The sequence below is a fragment of the Dermacentor andersoni genome, chromosome 3 (assembly GCF_023375885.2).
Source record: "Dermacentor andersoni chromosome 3, qqDerAnde1_hic_scaffold, whole genome shotgun sequence".
Classification (NCBI taxonomy): domain Eukaryota; kingdom Metazoa; phylum Arthropoda; class Arachnida; order Ixodida; family Ixodidae; genus Dermacentor; species Dermacentor andersoni.
This window is the reverse complement of record NC_092816.1, coordinates 100,967,451-100,984,748: the sequence shown is the minus strand read 5'-3', so window position 1 is coordinate 100,984,748 and position 17,298 is coordinate 100,967,451. Positions and strand designations below refer to the sequence as shown.

At 43.0% G+C, this 17,298-nt stretch overlaps 1 protein-coding gene across 1 annotated transcript; it reads right to left on the bottom strand.

Annotated features, from left to right (window-relative positions):
* Positions 1-13,878: 13,878 nt before the first annotated feature.
* LOC126540951 (uncharacterized) lies at positions 13,879-16,662 on the bottom strand. The gene is made up of 3 exons (XM_050187771.2): positions 16,560-16,662; positions 14,636-14,982; positions 13,879-14,025 (listed from the first exon to the last, which is right to left on the bottom strand). Coding segments are annotated over exons 1-3 (357 nt in total). The 5' UTR covers positions 16,569-16,662; the 3' UTR covers positions 13,879-14,024.
* Positions 16,663-17,298: the final 636 nt, after the last annotated feature.

The following is a 17,298-nucleotide window of genomic DNA, read 5'->3' as shown; positions in this document are numbered from 1 at the left end:
TGGGTTTGATAGTCCGATACTTATTGATAGCTAAGAGAGAAAAGTTGTATGGCTTTGGCTCTTGTCTTCGCTACAACAAGCCGTCGCAAAGAAAACGGCTTCAGGAGTTTAAAGGTGAAATGACATCCACTTTTTGAATTATTATGTCGTTTTATGTCTTGAGAAATTTGCCATTGGTGAAAACAACGTAGACGCAGTTCCAAAAACGTAATCTTTGAATACCACGTGTTTCCACACAGTTTCTCTCTGTCGTTAGAAGATTAGTTGGCAAGGAAGCCAATTTTCAGGCTGATTATCCTCAATACCTTCACGAGTAGGATTAGGCGAGTACACCGATTCAGGAATAAAGAACACCGAGCAAGTGTTATGTGAACTGCGGGAGTGTAAAGTTGGGGCGAATGTTGTAAGACTGTTCGACCGTTGGTTAGCTCTTCGAGAAGGGGTGCTTTTTCGTAAAGCAGTGGACAAGATTTGAGCGGCGATGTTTATTACCTAAAATTACGTTCGAAGTTTATTAGGAGAGAAAGCCAGAACAACAGTTTAATGGGAAGCGGGACATGTCAGCCTTGCTACATGCATATGTAGCAAGGCTCAACCCGTCTTGCTACTCAAGACGAGTTGAACAAAATGAGAAAATGACGCGACAGTAATGAACAAAAATATAATATTATAGAAGAAACAGGAAAAAAGAAACAAGTCATACCCAGATGTCAAAATGTCAAAAGATGTCTGAAATCCTGACTGTCGTAAGTACAAAAGCAGGGCCTTTGGATGGCGTCCCGATTTCAGTCCCAGCGCGGAGAAATCAGTTTTCTGTCTGTCAGCGTATTTCAAGTGATCTCCTTTCTGCTAAGCGCACGGTAGTATAGCGTCGTTAATGACGTAGCGAATGCTCGATGTACTCAGGTAATTTGCATCAGATAGCTAAGCTAGACAAACGCTACACGTAGAACAGTGACGTGCCAAGGTCCCGAGGTAACGGTACAGTTGTCGCCTAGACACTGCGGCTTTACAGGCAACAAATTTCATGCAACGATTACCTATGGTGTGGTACAAAATTCGATACAGCGGCTTTTAAGTTCACGAACACAACGATACAGGGTGAGAACTAGAAAAAAGCTCGGAGCTCTCGTTTGAGAAGCACAAAAGGAGGTAAACTCACGGCAATCATGGCTGACTTGGACTCTCGCAGCTTGAAAGTGCTCAAAGAAATGATGGCCGGCTTGTGATGCTGGGCCCGTCTTTATACTTTCCTCAGAACCAATCCACGCGTCACATCCGTTTTATTTCTTGCAATTTTAAACAAGCAGTAGTGCATGCAAATTTGAGAGATTTATTCGTGATCACTCCTTGCGTTTTGCGTGAACGGGCCAGCCGTAAAAACGGTTTATGCCTGTAATACCTGAGCGGTTTTCGTCTGCATGAGCGCCGACGAATGGAAATGCGCCCGTTGGAGATAATCGCGTCACTTTTTTTAGCATTTGTGCCGGGAGCAGTCTAAACATAGCGTTAACCACCAGTTTCTTTCGCTGCGCATCTTCAGACTCTGGAATATTATGGAAGACGTAATGAGCAGATACTTGAATTCACATTCAAGTCAGAAGCAACTCAGATCAAGCTATGAGTCACCAAGCGTATTTGCCTGAGAAAGTTGTCTCACACGCAGCGGGGAAATAAACTACGTGTCTTATAACCTTGGACTCTTCTTCGAGTTACTACTATCTCTCCATCGTTTGCTCGCTGGCCGGCTGACCCAGCTTGCCCGCGTGTCTCGCCGAAATATTCCTCTCGCGCTCAGATGCCACCGCGATCATAGTCGGCGAGTCAATACCAACATTAGGCACAACAATCGGGTTGTGAGTCAACGCGCGCACGCAGATCGCTTTGACCTCGTATGTTTATTTTAGAGGTGGGTGAATGACAGCGTTTATCAAGTACGCATCTAATACAAGTAGTAAGTCCAAAATCAAACCAAATATTGAATAGGTAAACGCAAATGCATACATTGACAGCAGGTATATTTATTTCGGTATGGTTAGGTACCGCGTCTGTGCTGACTAGTGCAAAAGAGACAGATAGCTATCAGGGGCAAATGATCCTTTTTGAACGCAAGATCACTGAATGTCTGAAAGAAAACTGTACGGAGAGCCGGTCAAGAACTTTAGTGCCTGTTTTTAAACGAGCTGTTCAATAAGTATTGCCTGCTGCATGTCTAGCTTTTGAAGAGTGATAAATAAATGGCTGCCGTTAAAAAAGTGAAGTTGTGGAAAATGAAGCAAGAAAGGGCTGCTCAAGGACTTGTCTGCTGTAGACACACGTAAATGTGACCGTTGCGAGGAACGCTTCACAGGTTGTCTTGTACAAGGTGAAACTGCTACATGATAAGACTGCCGAAGCACTAAATGACAAAACGACAAAAACTACAAGCAAGAATCACAGGTTTTCCTGTAGGCCTCCGCAGCTAAACTCAAATTATTTTGCATCATGTTGTCGCATTGTGTTGTCTACCCTCTCCACTTTGTCCCTGTTCACCAGCTCTAAAATGTTATTAAAAACATAGCTTCCAGTCCCGATTAGTTTCTGCATTCCTTCAAAAGCTTTTCTCGTCTGATTTAAGATAATTTGTCATACACTGTTTAGCAGAACAATATATGACCAATAAGCAACGAGTCTTTATAAATGGCAGGTTATGCGAAATATGCGGTTAGCTTTGACTACTCGAAAATACGAAAAAATGCTTTTTCGAACACGAATACGGATAGTTAGTGCATACTAGTCGATTCGTATTCAAAACTTGGAATATTCGTCCACCCCTAGCTTATATACATACATTTATATATATATTATATTATATATTATATATATTATATATATATAATATATATATATATATATATATATATATATATATATATATATATATATATATATATATATATATATATTTATATATATATATATATATATATATATATATTATATTATATATATTATATATATATATATATATATATATTTACTCTAGATTAACACTTTGCTTTGACGTGCTAAAAGAGCGTACGCCAAAAGAAAATTCTACCAAGCGAACTACACAGCTTGCGTCTCGACGCTAGTATACTTATTCCATTCAACGAGTTCTAGGAAAGGAACAAATATTTGAAGCTAATAATACTTAACAATTATCAAGCTGAGGACAGACAATGCATTTTCATACGGCGTGACCGGTGGAGCAGCGAACGTTGCGTGAACTAACGACGTTTCAATGACCATTAAACAAAGCAAAGAAAATACACTGGCGGAAACCACCAAGGCTGGTCTTTGATCAGCGATGGCATTTCAGGCTACATATCGACGGAAAATAAGCCCACAGGAAGACACACATGGACAGCCGGGAAAAACACAGGACAGCGCCTTTCCTATGTTTTTCTCGGCTGTTCGTGTGTGTCTTCCTGTGCACCTATTTTTCGTCGATCTGCAATGCACCATCTAGCCCGTCTGCAGGTGTTGTTCAAAAATTTCGGGCTACCCTGATGCGCTTCTCGTGTGTTGCTGTCAGCCACGGAACATTTCTGGGACACGTTGACGCCCATTGCAGTCTTTGTGCAAAGCTGCTTGAATATGTGGTTTCCTCCTTCCTGAGTGCAAAGTAGACAATGGAGCTTACCCTGTTTAACCTTGAAATTCATTTATTGGGCGTGTCTGCATACTCTTTTGCGCACTCTCACTTGATGACAGAACTGCGCGTGATTCTCAGTGTCATTTTACTCGCTTCTGCGCATTTATATACGCGGTTGCGGACTTCGCGAATGTTCGTCATATTTAACAGTCTCCGGTGGTGTCAACTGTTTCTTGCGCTTTCAGTCCTACTTGTCCTGCGAAAAGGAGTTCACGGCGCCAGTAAAGACGCCTGAATATCCTTTGATTTCATTGTAATTAAAAAACAAATACCTCCATGCATATATTCTCCGTTGAACTTCTCTCTCTGCGAGGAAGAGTCGAGTTTTTAGCAGGTAGCTTCTGAAGGAGGAGACCTGAATATAGGCGTGAAAATGTTGGAGCATCTTTTATCAAGAAAGCCAGTAAGGGATGCATTAACCAGTTATATATTGTTTTACTTGAGGACTCTTAGCGTATGTGAGAAGTTTCACTCAGGTTATGCTTACCTTGTTTATTCCACGCTTTTGTTTGTCACTGTCATAATTGTAAAAGGTAATTTTGTACTGAATTGAAACGGAAGTAAATTAAAGCTGTTTTCATTCTTTTTTACTGCGTTTCTTGCTTGTTTTGTACATTATATGGTCGCCTCCAATTGATCGCCAGTTTGTAGTGCATGCTGTGTTCCAAGACCTTAGGGGCAAGGTTTACCTCAAGGCCAACTAAAATTTCCTGATTTAGAATGTGCGAAACGTAGAGAGGGAATCATTAGACAACCACTGAACCTATTTCAAACAAGGTGTTTTGCATGTTAAACAGACAGCTGATTTCTACCAATTGTTGGAAACAGAATTTTGATCTAGTTTTTCAAATGAAAAAACAAATTCTAGAAATTCGAAAGGTAAAGATACCTAAGCACAAAGTTTTCAAATCCTCCACTCTGCACCAAGGAGATATATCCCAGCTATGTAAAGTGCATCTCTTAAACATACAGACGAAGCTTTACCTCTGGAGCTCCTATCTAAATATATCGGAATGAGGGAATGAAGAAACCCTTTTTTTCTCGCCATTCACTGCACTGAATTTAATGATTTCTTCCGCATTAAAAAAAAGAAAAGTTGGTCTACTGACTGTAGGAGGCATATTTTATATTTAACCTAACATTTTATTTGCATAAATTGTCAACTATCGCCAAACTTACTGAATTTCCAACGTTAAGTTAAAGATTTTTTAAAACTTAGCGGCAAAAAAGGATATGAATGTTCTGCAAACTACCCCTACTAATACATCGAAAACAAACGAATTGATGTTTTACGCTGTTGCGAGATATACGACTGATTTGTGTGTAAGATCTTTGCGATATCCTCGTGAGCATTGTTAGCAATTTAGCTAAGTTCCAAACTCGCATATCAAATTTATCTGCTTCAGAGAACCTAAGAAATGTAGTTTAGAGAGCAACCAATTTGTAAACTTCGTGCTTAAAATTTTTCAAGCTTACAATTTTTTTTGCAACTGTCACAAAAAAGTGAGTCCTTTTAAATCGAAATTATTCTCTTAAAACTCAGTGTAATTCAGCTTTTCTCGTAAATGGAACCAATTTTGTTCATATCTGTCTAACAGTCGTCAAATCAGAGCAGTTCTGTTTTACATGTGCTTGAATAATGAAAGCAGGGCGGGCTGCTCCCGAGCAACAGATTCCTCTTAAAAACTGTTCGGTCTTCGCGCTGACAAAGACATGCTTACTTTTGCGCTTTACCTGAGTACATATTTCTGCGATTGATGTAGATATATTTAATGCCATTTTCCTTTCTTTCAGCGCGCTCTCTTCTAGTGATTTCTGTACGGACATGGTGGTGTACTTCGTTCACTTGGAGGATGCGGTGGATCTCATCTTTAATATTACCATCTCTGCTCAAGGTGATGTCAGTGACTGAATAGACTGCGTGGCTACTTCTCGATTTTTCCTTTTGCGCCAATAAACACCATACATTAATTCGATTTTTCCTTGGGAGAGCACAGTGCCTGCAGTAGCGGCTCAGGCCGCTTCGTGTCGGCAGAAGATGGGAACGTGTGGTTTATTTTCCCAGAAGCCTGGCTCACGTGTATACAAGATGTCAAAAGTTAATTTCACTCTTTCGAATACGTATGTAAATCACGTGTAACTGAGCTGAACTTCTCAGATTATAAAGAAATGGGGTATTCGGAACGAAAGGACATATGACTGATAACGCTTCACAGAAGTGGCGGACATCGAATTTGCGCGATAATTTTTATTGTAACCTTTTTAACAGATCTTTCCAATGAACTTTTTAAACATTTACTTCAGGCCGCATGTTGTACTTGTGACACTGATGTTAGAAACCACTCCAAGTGTAACGTCAGAAACTATGTGCCTAGCACGAGTTTCGAGAAATACGGGTTGAAAATGCGCTGTGGAATGCGTCGCTGTTACAACTAACATTTCTTATTTTGCTGCATCTTTCGGGAGCGGGGAAAACAAGCACCGTATTTATTGCAGCAATACTTACTAAGGCTCAAAGTATAAGTTAACTCTTATTTTTGTGGGTTTGCGCCTACATACGATTTTTTAAAGGGCTAGGTGATGTCAGTAACAATGAATATAACAACAGTAGAAGGTAACGTCAGCGATTTTTTTATTAATTTATTTTTGCAGACTTATTTTCTTATAGATTTCATCGCGCCCAATCAAGAACAGCAAACATGAAAAGAACACACAGATACAATTCTTTTTACAACTCAATTTTTATTTCAACGAAACGACGACTTAAATTAGCCGTAATCACGAACAAATAAAACAGCAAGGTGTACACAAGCAACAAATGCACTTCATCACGCGCAGATTGGAAGAGATAAAATTATCGAAAGCAAAGTGTAAAAATTCCTTGTCATAGTGCGGCGGTGTCCCTTCAGTGCGTTTCCTGATACGAGACCCTTATTTTCTTTCAAGCGTGAGTTGAATTCTCCGAGTAAACAAGCTCGATATGCGAGGATAGCTAGTTGAAAAATTACAGAAAATATTTCCTTCGAACAACTTTAAAGCCATATACAGCGAGCTACCTCAGGTAAAAAACAGACCAGGAACTTCTTTCTCTGAGAAATGGCTTCTGCTTACTAACTTTAAAATTTACCCAACAGTACCGCGTCAAAGCAAGGCTATATGCTAGAGCCGTTGACCATAGAAGCGAATCATAAAGGCGGATCATAACGCGGATCATAGAGGCGGATGTCTGCCTTAAATAGAAAATGAATAAATTTTTTTGTTTTTTTTGTGTACCGGAGACACGATTATATATATAAGGCGCGCAGCAGTGACAATACTCCGGAATAATTTTGACTCCCTGATGTTCTTTACCATGGCCCTAAATCTATAATACAGGAGCCTTTTTTTCGCATTTCGCTCCATGGAAATGCGGCCACCGTGGCGGCAATCAAACCCACGACCTCCACTGAGCTACCGCGGGACGTGGTATGAATGCCTTGCACAAGTAGATAGCCACATCAGTCAGCAGTGTTAGGAGCAACGCAAGCATGAGTGTTGAACGTTATACAATGTTCAATTTAAGGGGCATAATTTAGATTGATAACGTTTACAATGCTTCGGTGATTACGTAGAAGGCGTAATTTGCTATATCTGAGTCTACTGCGGATGGGTATTCCAGGGCGCTGACATTGAGTTCGACAGGGAATTATAGAAGAAGATATTGCTTGGACTACTGGTGAATCAGTTCGGCTGACTTTTTGTCAGAAAAGGGGAAGCGATCCTGTAAAAGATACGAAATGAAATGAAAAGATCAAATGTAAAAGACGTTACCGTGCTATTTATTTGTTATTCTTATTAAAACACTTCGAAAACGCATATCACATTTCCTTTTAGTGTTTTCACTTCTCTGACTAGTGACCATATGCCAAAAAAGTAACCACGGGTAGTCTTGAAGTACAGCTCATATTTTCTCTCGATCGTTCTCAAAGTCAGCCTCGTGAGAGTTTCCCAGCCTGACCATTACGTCCTGGGAACATAACGACACAATAACATGAAGTTCATAGTATTTACGGAAAATGTATCATGCACATGTTGCTTGCACTGCAGCAGTGACGATGATTCTATGAAGAGATAGGTGTCTTAATTGTAAACAGTACTGTGGGCACGCATACTTTGGCTCAGCGCCATTATGAGGCGAGTGCACCAGAATCTGCAAAGCCTTTATTACAAATTGAAGGTGTACCGTCACCTCCAGTCACAATTTTAATGCGATAGAATATTATATGGACACTCCATGCGCGTTTCTGCCGTTTTTGCCGTCGCCGTCGCCGTTATGTTTCGTATACAGTCCAAGCACGATAACATCGTCGCCGCGCGCCGTATGCTGCATGTGCGAGGGTCGCTTGACGATCACGGATCAATCTCGTGCGTGGAAGGAGGAAAGGAGGGGGGAGCGTACTGCCTTCTGTTGCACGCGTGGCACGGGGGGGAGGTGGGGCAGAGGAGCGAGGGCGGGGCGTTCTACTGCGGCGGTTGCTGCTTACGGCGCGGCCGCGCGGGCGTCGTATCTTGAGAGCGATCTGCGACGTGGACAAAGTACGCCCAGTGCAGGTAACTTCGTACCCGCTGTGCCTTCGACGCTTAGTCCGCGTTGAAGTGAGAAACAACACGAAGGTCGATTCGCTCGCTGCTGCTATCGCGATTAATCCCTCCAGTCTTCATAAAGCGAGTTTCCGCGGTCATCGAGTGAGATGTGTTCATGTTCACCTATGTGCTCGTGACACCGTGCTTGTTAATTTAGTTAGTAAGCCAATGTTTACAACTTTATGCGGCCAATAAATCTACTATCCTCACTTCGTTTAGCTGCCTACTAATTTGCTATCGCAATGGATGCTTCGACTTTGGAGGGAAACTGCGGCTATTTTTGTCCTAATTCGAAATTGAGAGCGCGCACGGCCCAACGCTCTAGGAGCAATATCAGGTGAAGAAATTTATACTGAGTCTAGTCAATAGATCAGCGCCGAAAATTTGTACGGAGCATGCGGAGTGCTAATATTAAAATCCGCCGGACCAACGCAGCCGGTTAGGTATTCCTGCTGCAAAGGCGGCTGCTTAATATTGCGCTATATATTTGCGTAAAGCATATCTGGAATCGTAAAGAGAGCAATACTCCAGTGGAATTCTCATAGGTTCAAATCATCTTGGCTTGGCAAATCTGGACGCGCCCTTCTATAAAAGAATAGAAAATTAGGCATGTTAGTAATAGTTCAGTATTCGAAGATGTGCCATCAACGGAGATAAAGATGCAAGACTGACAGGAAAAAGGATTGTGGAGGGTCGCCGAGTTTCAACTGAAAATTTACTCAAGTTGCTGTTTCGTCGCTTTGCATTTATTCTTTTGTACGGCGATGAACATTCGTCATGAATTACTAACAAAGAGCGCTGCGGCATGATGTAATTGTCCGTTGAAAGTCGACACTATTTTACTGTCATTCATACGCCCATCCCAGTTCCAGTTTATTGCGCCTCTGTCAATAATGTATTAGAGGTGATGACTGCATACTTAAAAATGTTAAATCATCATATTCTTGGGTTTCACGTGCCAAACTACAATCCGATTATGAGGCATGTGGAAGCGGGGGACTCTGGTTTAATTTTGAACAGCTGGGGTTCTTTAACGTGCACGTAAATATAAGTACACCGGCGTTATTGCACTAGGGTAGCCTTCTTGGGGTAGCGAATCACCGGTAGGCTGTATGTAGGGACGTAGACCACAAGGGCGTTGCTCAGCAAAGCGGCGAAGAGGCACAATACCTGTATGGTAAGTGGCATGTGAGCCTGCCAGTTACGAACAGTTTCGTTTGACGCACTTTCATTTTAGATTATAGGTGAACGCACTGGGTATCGATAGGGTGTGACCAACGAAGAACCACAAGCCAGGTTCTTGATAAAAATATAACAGAAGTTATTTAGGGTATTTCAGCGAGCCCTTTTAATTTTTTGTAAAATTTCATGTAGCAGATAGCACAATCCGGGTCCTTGAGCTGGGCTACTCGAAGAGGCGCACATTACTTGCACGAAACATTGAAATGCATAATCGGCTAAATTACAGAAGTCCACTGATTAGGTTTTTAATTAAATACCACATGGCACATATTGCAATTTATGAATTCTAGCGAGTGAGACTGCAAGCAATATCCACTTGAAAAGAATTGTGTGGATGACACCATTTACGAGATGTGCGCCGTCAAACCTGCGGTGAAAAGGCACGGTCGTTCCACTTACTTCCTTAAGAAAACGTCGTTGCAAACATTGAAGTCCAAAAGTAACCGGGACGCCCATGAATTCCTCCACAAATTTTGGGAATTAATATCTTGAAACTGGTCTCATCCTAAAAATTGGTTCCAAGTTTTCAGCCTTGCGAACTCCACGGCTTGAATTTGTAAATTGCACCATGTGCCAAAATATAAGTAGATAAAAACTTAATTATTGAATTTTTGTTAATTACTCGACTACACGATTGATTTTCTTGTGCAAGTAATGTCCCCCTCTTCCAGTAGACCACCTCATTAACTAGAATTCTGCTATCTGCCACAAGCAATTATACAAAAAATATTTGAAAGTGCTTGCTGAAACAGCCTGTATAGGGCACGCATACATTATTTTTATCTAGAATCTGCCACACACACACACACACACACACACACACACACACACACACACACACACACACACACGCACACGCACACGCACATGCGCACGCACACACACACACACACACACACACACACACACACACACACACACACACACACACCTGCAACGAGATCGCTTAGTGAAATAGGCCCCCCTACATTTAAAGGCCCAGGCCCTAAGCAATGTTCTTGGCTAAAGTGTACAGCGTATGACAAGAAGGTTGTATACGCTACCACGATTATGTCTATAGGTAGGCGGAGAAGTCATGTGACTTTGCTCGGACAGCCGTAGCTGGCCCGAGGTTGAACATTTATGCCTTTGTGCAGCCCTTAAAGCTTCTCTATTCTTAAAGAAAAGTAGTCGCTTCTTGATACTGTGGGCGAAGTCACACGGCTTCCCTCACACAAGAGTACGGTTGCGCTGGCTACACTATTTGCTACTCGAAGACATAGTCATGGTTGAAATGGCAGCTAGATAGAAGAATGCTAGAACAGTTAACTCGTTAAACGGAAGGCGGAGTGATCGGAAAATTTTTGAATCTCGAAGTGAACGAGTGACCGCGAAGCAAGGTGAAGTTCATATCTCATGTAAACTAAGCCGTGGTTACTCACAGCAGTCATGACTGACTTGATATCTCGCAGCTGCTCGATGCTCAAAGAAACTGTGAATTGGTGGGAATACCGTAGAGTCTTTTGTGCTTGCTGGCAGCTGTATTGCAAGTCACGTGTATTTTATCGCTCATCAAGGAATACTTGCACGAAAGTATCGGGCACCCTTTGTGAAATGGCCGCAAGCTTTAGTATGATAAGTGCCCATACTCGGCGCGCGACTGCGAAGGTTGTGCAGGAAAGAAACAATTTATGATAACTCAAAGGGAAGCTCATTACTTTTCGAAGCGAGATCGGGATGCCTTAGAACGCGCAGCTATAAAGCTAGATATAAGAAGAAACAAGAAGCCTGTGTTTGCTGCGGTAAAGCTAGGGAAACTATGGAGCATGTTTTATTAGAATGTGAAGACGTCTACCCCGCGGGCGATTTAGGCACCACTGGCCTCCTTGAAGCCCTTGGGTTCAGCGGGAGCAGTGGAAAAGTAAACATGTGCGCAATAGGCATTAGTAAGAGGCGATAGGAGGATTGGTGGACGAAAAGTAGGGAAACGACAGAAAACGGAGGCGTACAAAAGCACAGTTAGCATTAGGGGATCAGAAAATTTGGGTGTGAGAGTTTATAGCGTTTATTTTTTTATTTTTTATTCTTTAACTTAGGTAGGACATTAGACAGTATAATAGCAAGAGCTTGGTGGCGCAACCCACCGCCCCGTTCCAAAGGGGACGCTCGTAACATTCGTCCATCCATGTGTGAAAGCCACTGTCGTCTTTTTTTAGCAGCACGTGGCGACAATGGTTGTGCCTGGCAGGTAGAAAATTGGGAGTCGGCTTTGTGTTGCGACAACCGCGTGCATATACGCTCACGTTATCACGTACTAAACATAGCACCTTAGATCGTTGTGTCTTCCAAAGCTACTTGCCAGCATGATAAGAAGAGTTCAAGAGAGAGACAGAAAGCGAGAGGGGAAAGGAAAAAGAAAAATCCTGTATTGATAAAGCAAAGCGTATGAAGACTTGAACTGTAGAGATTGCTTCTCTGCTTCACATGCAAGGCATCGTTTCTAATCTTTTTGAAATTTACACTGAGCCACTATCTCCAAATCTTCTCGTGGTTTGCGATTAGTCCACGTAGCCAGCTTGTCACTGCATTTCATCGCGATCTTCCTGTGGCCTTTAGATCTCGCCTCAAACAGTGTTGAGACACCTTCACCCGACGCGTGCCTTTACGAGGGGGTTTTGCGTTTGTTGTTTGGGGCTGTTACTTAATGCTCACAATTTTGTTTTAGAGCGTCAGCTGCTGGTAGTTACCCTTTTGCGCGTCCCTCCTCCGGTTTCGCCACGTCTTGTGGCAGCTTCGGCTTGCGCACTCGTTTGCTCGCGTTCCTTTGCCCACCACCTCTGCCTATTGGGTTGTGTGGGCGGATGAATTTGAACGCTCACTATAAGGAGAGGAGAAAAGGTTACGACCTAGAACATTACAGCTACTAAGCACGCCTTTTTTAGATAGTGATGAGCATAGGTCACCAGATTCACTCGTGAGTTCACGCAGTCAGAGTAAGACCGACCGGTCAAATATGAATCTCAATAGGTTAGAGTTAGTTCTGGCGGCATTGGCATTTGTCTTAGTAAGCCCGGCAGAGTAGAATTTTGGTGATTCTCAGTTTGGAGTGTAGCCGGCTGAATTAAATTTTCGTGTACTTGAGTCCGGCGACAACACGTCTGAGTATAATCCTGAGTGAGGCCTAAGCAAAAAATATAATTTGTGAGCGAGCCAGGGTGACTTTCGTTTATATTGCGGACGTATGCTCATGAGAGCCCTAAAGAGCGTGTAGTAAAATACTAACGCCCGCAAAATAATTACAGAATTCGTCACGGACTTTAGCCTACCGGGCGGGCGAACGCACCGTTGCCAGATAGCCCTTGGTCAAAGTATCCAGTGGTCTTCATGTAAACTCCGGTGCACTATGTCACGCAGTCATCTCCGTGCAAACCTTAGCTTGAGCTCGAATAAAAGGCAGCGCCAGTTCTTGACATCTACGTAGAGCCAGGCGACAAATACGGTTTCGAGGATTTTATGAAGCTCGTGAATACAAAGTGGTAGCTTTGCTTCCCTCAGAAACGTCCTTCGAGACAGAGAAGCCACACCCTGTCACTTGTGGATTCAGCCAAGCCACCCATACGTGCCTTCAGAAGATGATAACACATACCGTACTTTGTTTCTGCAAGAATTGGCTGCTTATCAAAGTTGAAAACAGCTACTTTCGCAAATGATGCAAATTGCAACGGCGGGACTAAGGCCCACACTCTCATCATGTGATAGCAGTATCCACAAGTTAGTACACGTCTGCACTTGATCTTATGCTAGTCTTGCTTATATGCTCTAGTAATTGCTCTTCCCGTTTTCACTTTTTTTGACACCTGTATTTAACTTGTTTGTTTCAAGGTACGTTGCTTTCACAAGTTTCAAGACGTTGGTGTTGTCCGTATGTTTTGTCGTTAATGTAGCCACGCTGAGCGAACGTACAAACTCATTGTGCAGGCCCTTTATGTTAAAGTCTCAGTTTCGTGACATACGGAGGATGCCTTACATCGATAATCAGAAAAACCTTTAGGCTCTGCGAACACGCTGTCGACTAATGCCAGGACGACTTCACTCCAAAGAAATATATTCTTGTAAAATATCACTATGTGGCATACAAGGTAACATTAAAATATACACTCCAACGGGTAATCTCTCGGTCAGGTAAGAGAACGATATGTCGCTCAGCCTTAATTTTATTGAGGTATCTTGAAAAGGAGACTTCACCAGTGCAATAAATGCAACACTGAATGAAAGGAAAGACCAGATGTAGCGAAATAAGGACGCTAATCATAGAGGGAGGGGATAAGCAGAAAAAAAAAACACCCAAGATGCGTGGATTTCGGTTGCTTTCGTGTTTTTTATTTTTCAATCATTTGGCTGTCCAACAGTCACAACAGGAACTAAAGTATTTTCTTCTGGTGTTGAGTTCTGTCTGTTATTCCGGAGGTGGGCCATGTTGCTCTTGTATCAGCAGGGGATTTCTTCTGCGTGAACAAAAACGATGTACAACGAGCAGGAGTTGTTAACAGCATGAAATGACACGGGATTGTCTAGCTTTATGTGCACAGCTGTTTTGCACAAGATAACATGACATTTGCCTGGTTTTGTAGGGCCAGTCATTAGGAGCCACAAACAGTCTTATATATTTTCTAGCGAAGAAGTCTGGCTTGTGTCTAATTGGCATTGCCACCCCTATGCGCCAATCTGTTGGATTTGTGTTTGGGTGCTCTGCACAGTACAGGGGCGGTTCATTTGTCCCAGTATTTGTACGAACAAGCTGACTTGAACAATGTAAGGACTAAACAACGACTGACCAAGAACAGTGAATAGAACACTGCCTGTTTTAGAGCAATCATCGCTGTTTCACAATATACTGACTGGCATTCTCTGCCGTGACTTATATGTTCAAACCTTACGACGTCGTTTTATTTCCGTTTTCGATATTGTTTTATTTCTAGCTTTTATAGCTTACGTTATACTGACTTGATATATGGTCGATTTCATATATTACCTATTTCTCACATGTTATGACCACGCAATATGTACTCGGATGAGTAAGGAAACTCTCAGTGGATTAAATTTTCCGGTGCTTACCACTTCTTCAGGACAGGAGCGTAAGCGTAGGGACTCAGACCATAGCCGTAGCCGAGGCCGTACGGTGCGACTCCGTACACGTAGCGCAGCTTCAACGGGTGGGCGTCGACTCTGTGGCTGTAGCTGACGCCGGTGGTGCGGTAGCCGAACGGGGTGGCAACGTTGTGGACGGTGGGAGTGACCGGTACCACACGGTGGACAGCACCCTGCACGGCGGCTACGGGGGTACCGTGCACCGTCGTCGTGACAGCAGGAACGTATGGGTATCCGGCGCCCACCGGCACGCCGTACGTCGGGACGTACACGGCGAGGGCACTGCCCAGCAGAGCGGCGAACAGGCACAGGACCTGTGGGGAATCGTGTCTCACTACGTATTCAAGTGCTTCCTGCACGAAGCAAGGTTGCATTGATATTTGTAAGTATTTTGTCAAGTTTCTTTACTATGCCGTAGGGCAGCCCTTTTCGAAAAAAAAGAAAAGTTCTGTACGCACTGCTCCACTGCCTACGTTCTCACACGAGATGAGTGAACATGATTCTGCGGATGTGCGCGCACTGACTTTTTTTGCCCTTCACTTTTATTTCTCCCCGTTCCCTTCCACATGTGTAGGTTAGCTGACCAGGTGGGACCATGGTTGACCTCCCGGCCTTTCCTTCTTTCTACCTGATTTCTTTTCACACTTTTCGCACTGTTGCAGGCAGGTGGGTGCAGAGCCTATGTACTATTGATAGTGCTCCTGATAAATCGCTCGTGCACGCTGGCACCACTAAAACGCGAAATGTGGCGCCGTCCAAAGGAACTTATGTAAACGTTTATAGTTTGCCAATGAATGTACTCAAGTAGACTGAATCAGTACTCCAGTTGATAACCGAATAAGCATTTAATAAGCATGCAAACAGTTGAGGGATCAGACCCATAATGAAGCATTATGTAACGGCGTCATCAGGGCTCATTAGCAAGTCCATTAAAACGAATTGGCGACAGATGCGTGTATTCATAGCTGGGTGGAGCGTTTTGTAAAGGAAGTTATGTGTTTGTATGATTGCTTGCGAGGTTCTTGGACATAACTTAGTTAGAGTCAGTGCTAGTGTGTGGCGTCCCTTTATCTGAGTGTTATCTGCACTGTTCCCTAGCTATAATAGAAGAAAGCCGTAAAAAACGTGAGCAGGGCTGTCGTCGGCAGGTAGTTTGTCGAACAAACAGACTTTACACAAATTGCTGTAGTTTTTGGCATATCGGACCTAACGAACTCTGAAAAGAAAATGTGTTGTTTACCAGACCTTGTCGTTGCGGCAATAAGCATATTTCGCCTAACGTACGTCTTGAAGCCTTCAACAGGAGTTAGTTAAATTATGCACAGCCGCGAAACTTGGGCACTTATCACCGTTACCAGAACCTACAAGTGTTGGTGTGAGCAGGAACTTCGCTAGGCTAGGGGACTTAGCCGGAAATAGATGAAGTATAATACATGAGTGGGTTAGAAAAGAGCCAGCTTTCTGTCCCTACATGATAGCATATCGATATCTATCCACACTTATATGATGCGTTTGCTGAGGAATGGTAGAGTTGTTACCTATGGTGTTTATTTTAGCAGTTGCCGCTGGTTACCTCGCCGAGTACTAATCGTAAGAATCTTTGACCACAGCACTCTCAGTATAACTAATATGTTTGTGTGCTACATGGTACGGCAAAGTATTTGTTAAGCTTGGTACGAGGCAAGTTTAAACACTTTAACAACGGAGTTTCACACGAATAAGGCAATTCTGCTGCGCACATTTCTTTTTCAAAGCAAGGAAGTAGTGCAAAATGAAAATCTAATAATATTAATTATGCTTAATGCTGAATGCGGAGGCCACTCAAGGTTTTAAGGTACTTGATGCCTTATTTTTGCACTGAGAGGAAATCAAGTAAGGACGAAGTACTTACGGCGTTCATGGTCGATTCGTTCCTACGTTGCTGTTAAGAGCTCGAAGAAGTGATGGCTGAAATTGGATGCCCGGTCCCTTTTTATACTGTGCACTCGGGATGCTGGAAGCTATGCTTATTTCATTCTTTCTTATTTTTTTTTTTACTCACACGAGTTTGTGGAGAAGGGGAAGAAACTTATGTTCTGGCTTCTTCACTCCATTAATGTTTACTCTAAAGCACCTATTGCAGCATTCTTGTTACTAGAGGTGGGCCTCCATTTCATAGGCCAATGGGAACTCGCGATTTGGCGTTCTTCGCAAAACGTAAGCATGCATCGGACATCTCTCCCTCGCTTCGAAGAAAAGGGGCGGGGGATGACTTTTTGATCAGTGAAAAGAAACAGAAATATTATAAGAGGGCCTAGGTAATTTAACGAGTATTTCCTCTAAAAATATATACACACGTGGTAGGTAGACGCAAAACTGGAAACGATTCGAGTTCCTTGCTTCCATCTTTCTCTCACACTCGAGGAGGACCGAGCCACGTGTCGCCTTGAACTTTCGTTGAAGGGGCGCGCTATCTCTTCCATCGCGTGGACAGCGGTCGCCAGATGGTTGGGGACCTCTGCCTTCCCGTCGCAGTAAGGGCCCCCGATCGGCCACTGTGCCGACACATTATGGGACACGTGCGGTATACTGATCACGTCGCTTTAGAAAGACTACAGCGTTATTTATACTATTTGTGCTACAATATGCAT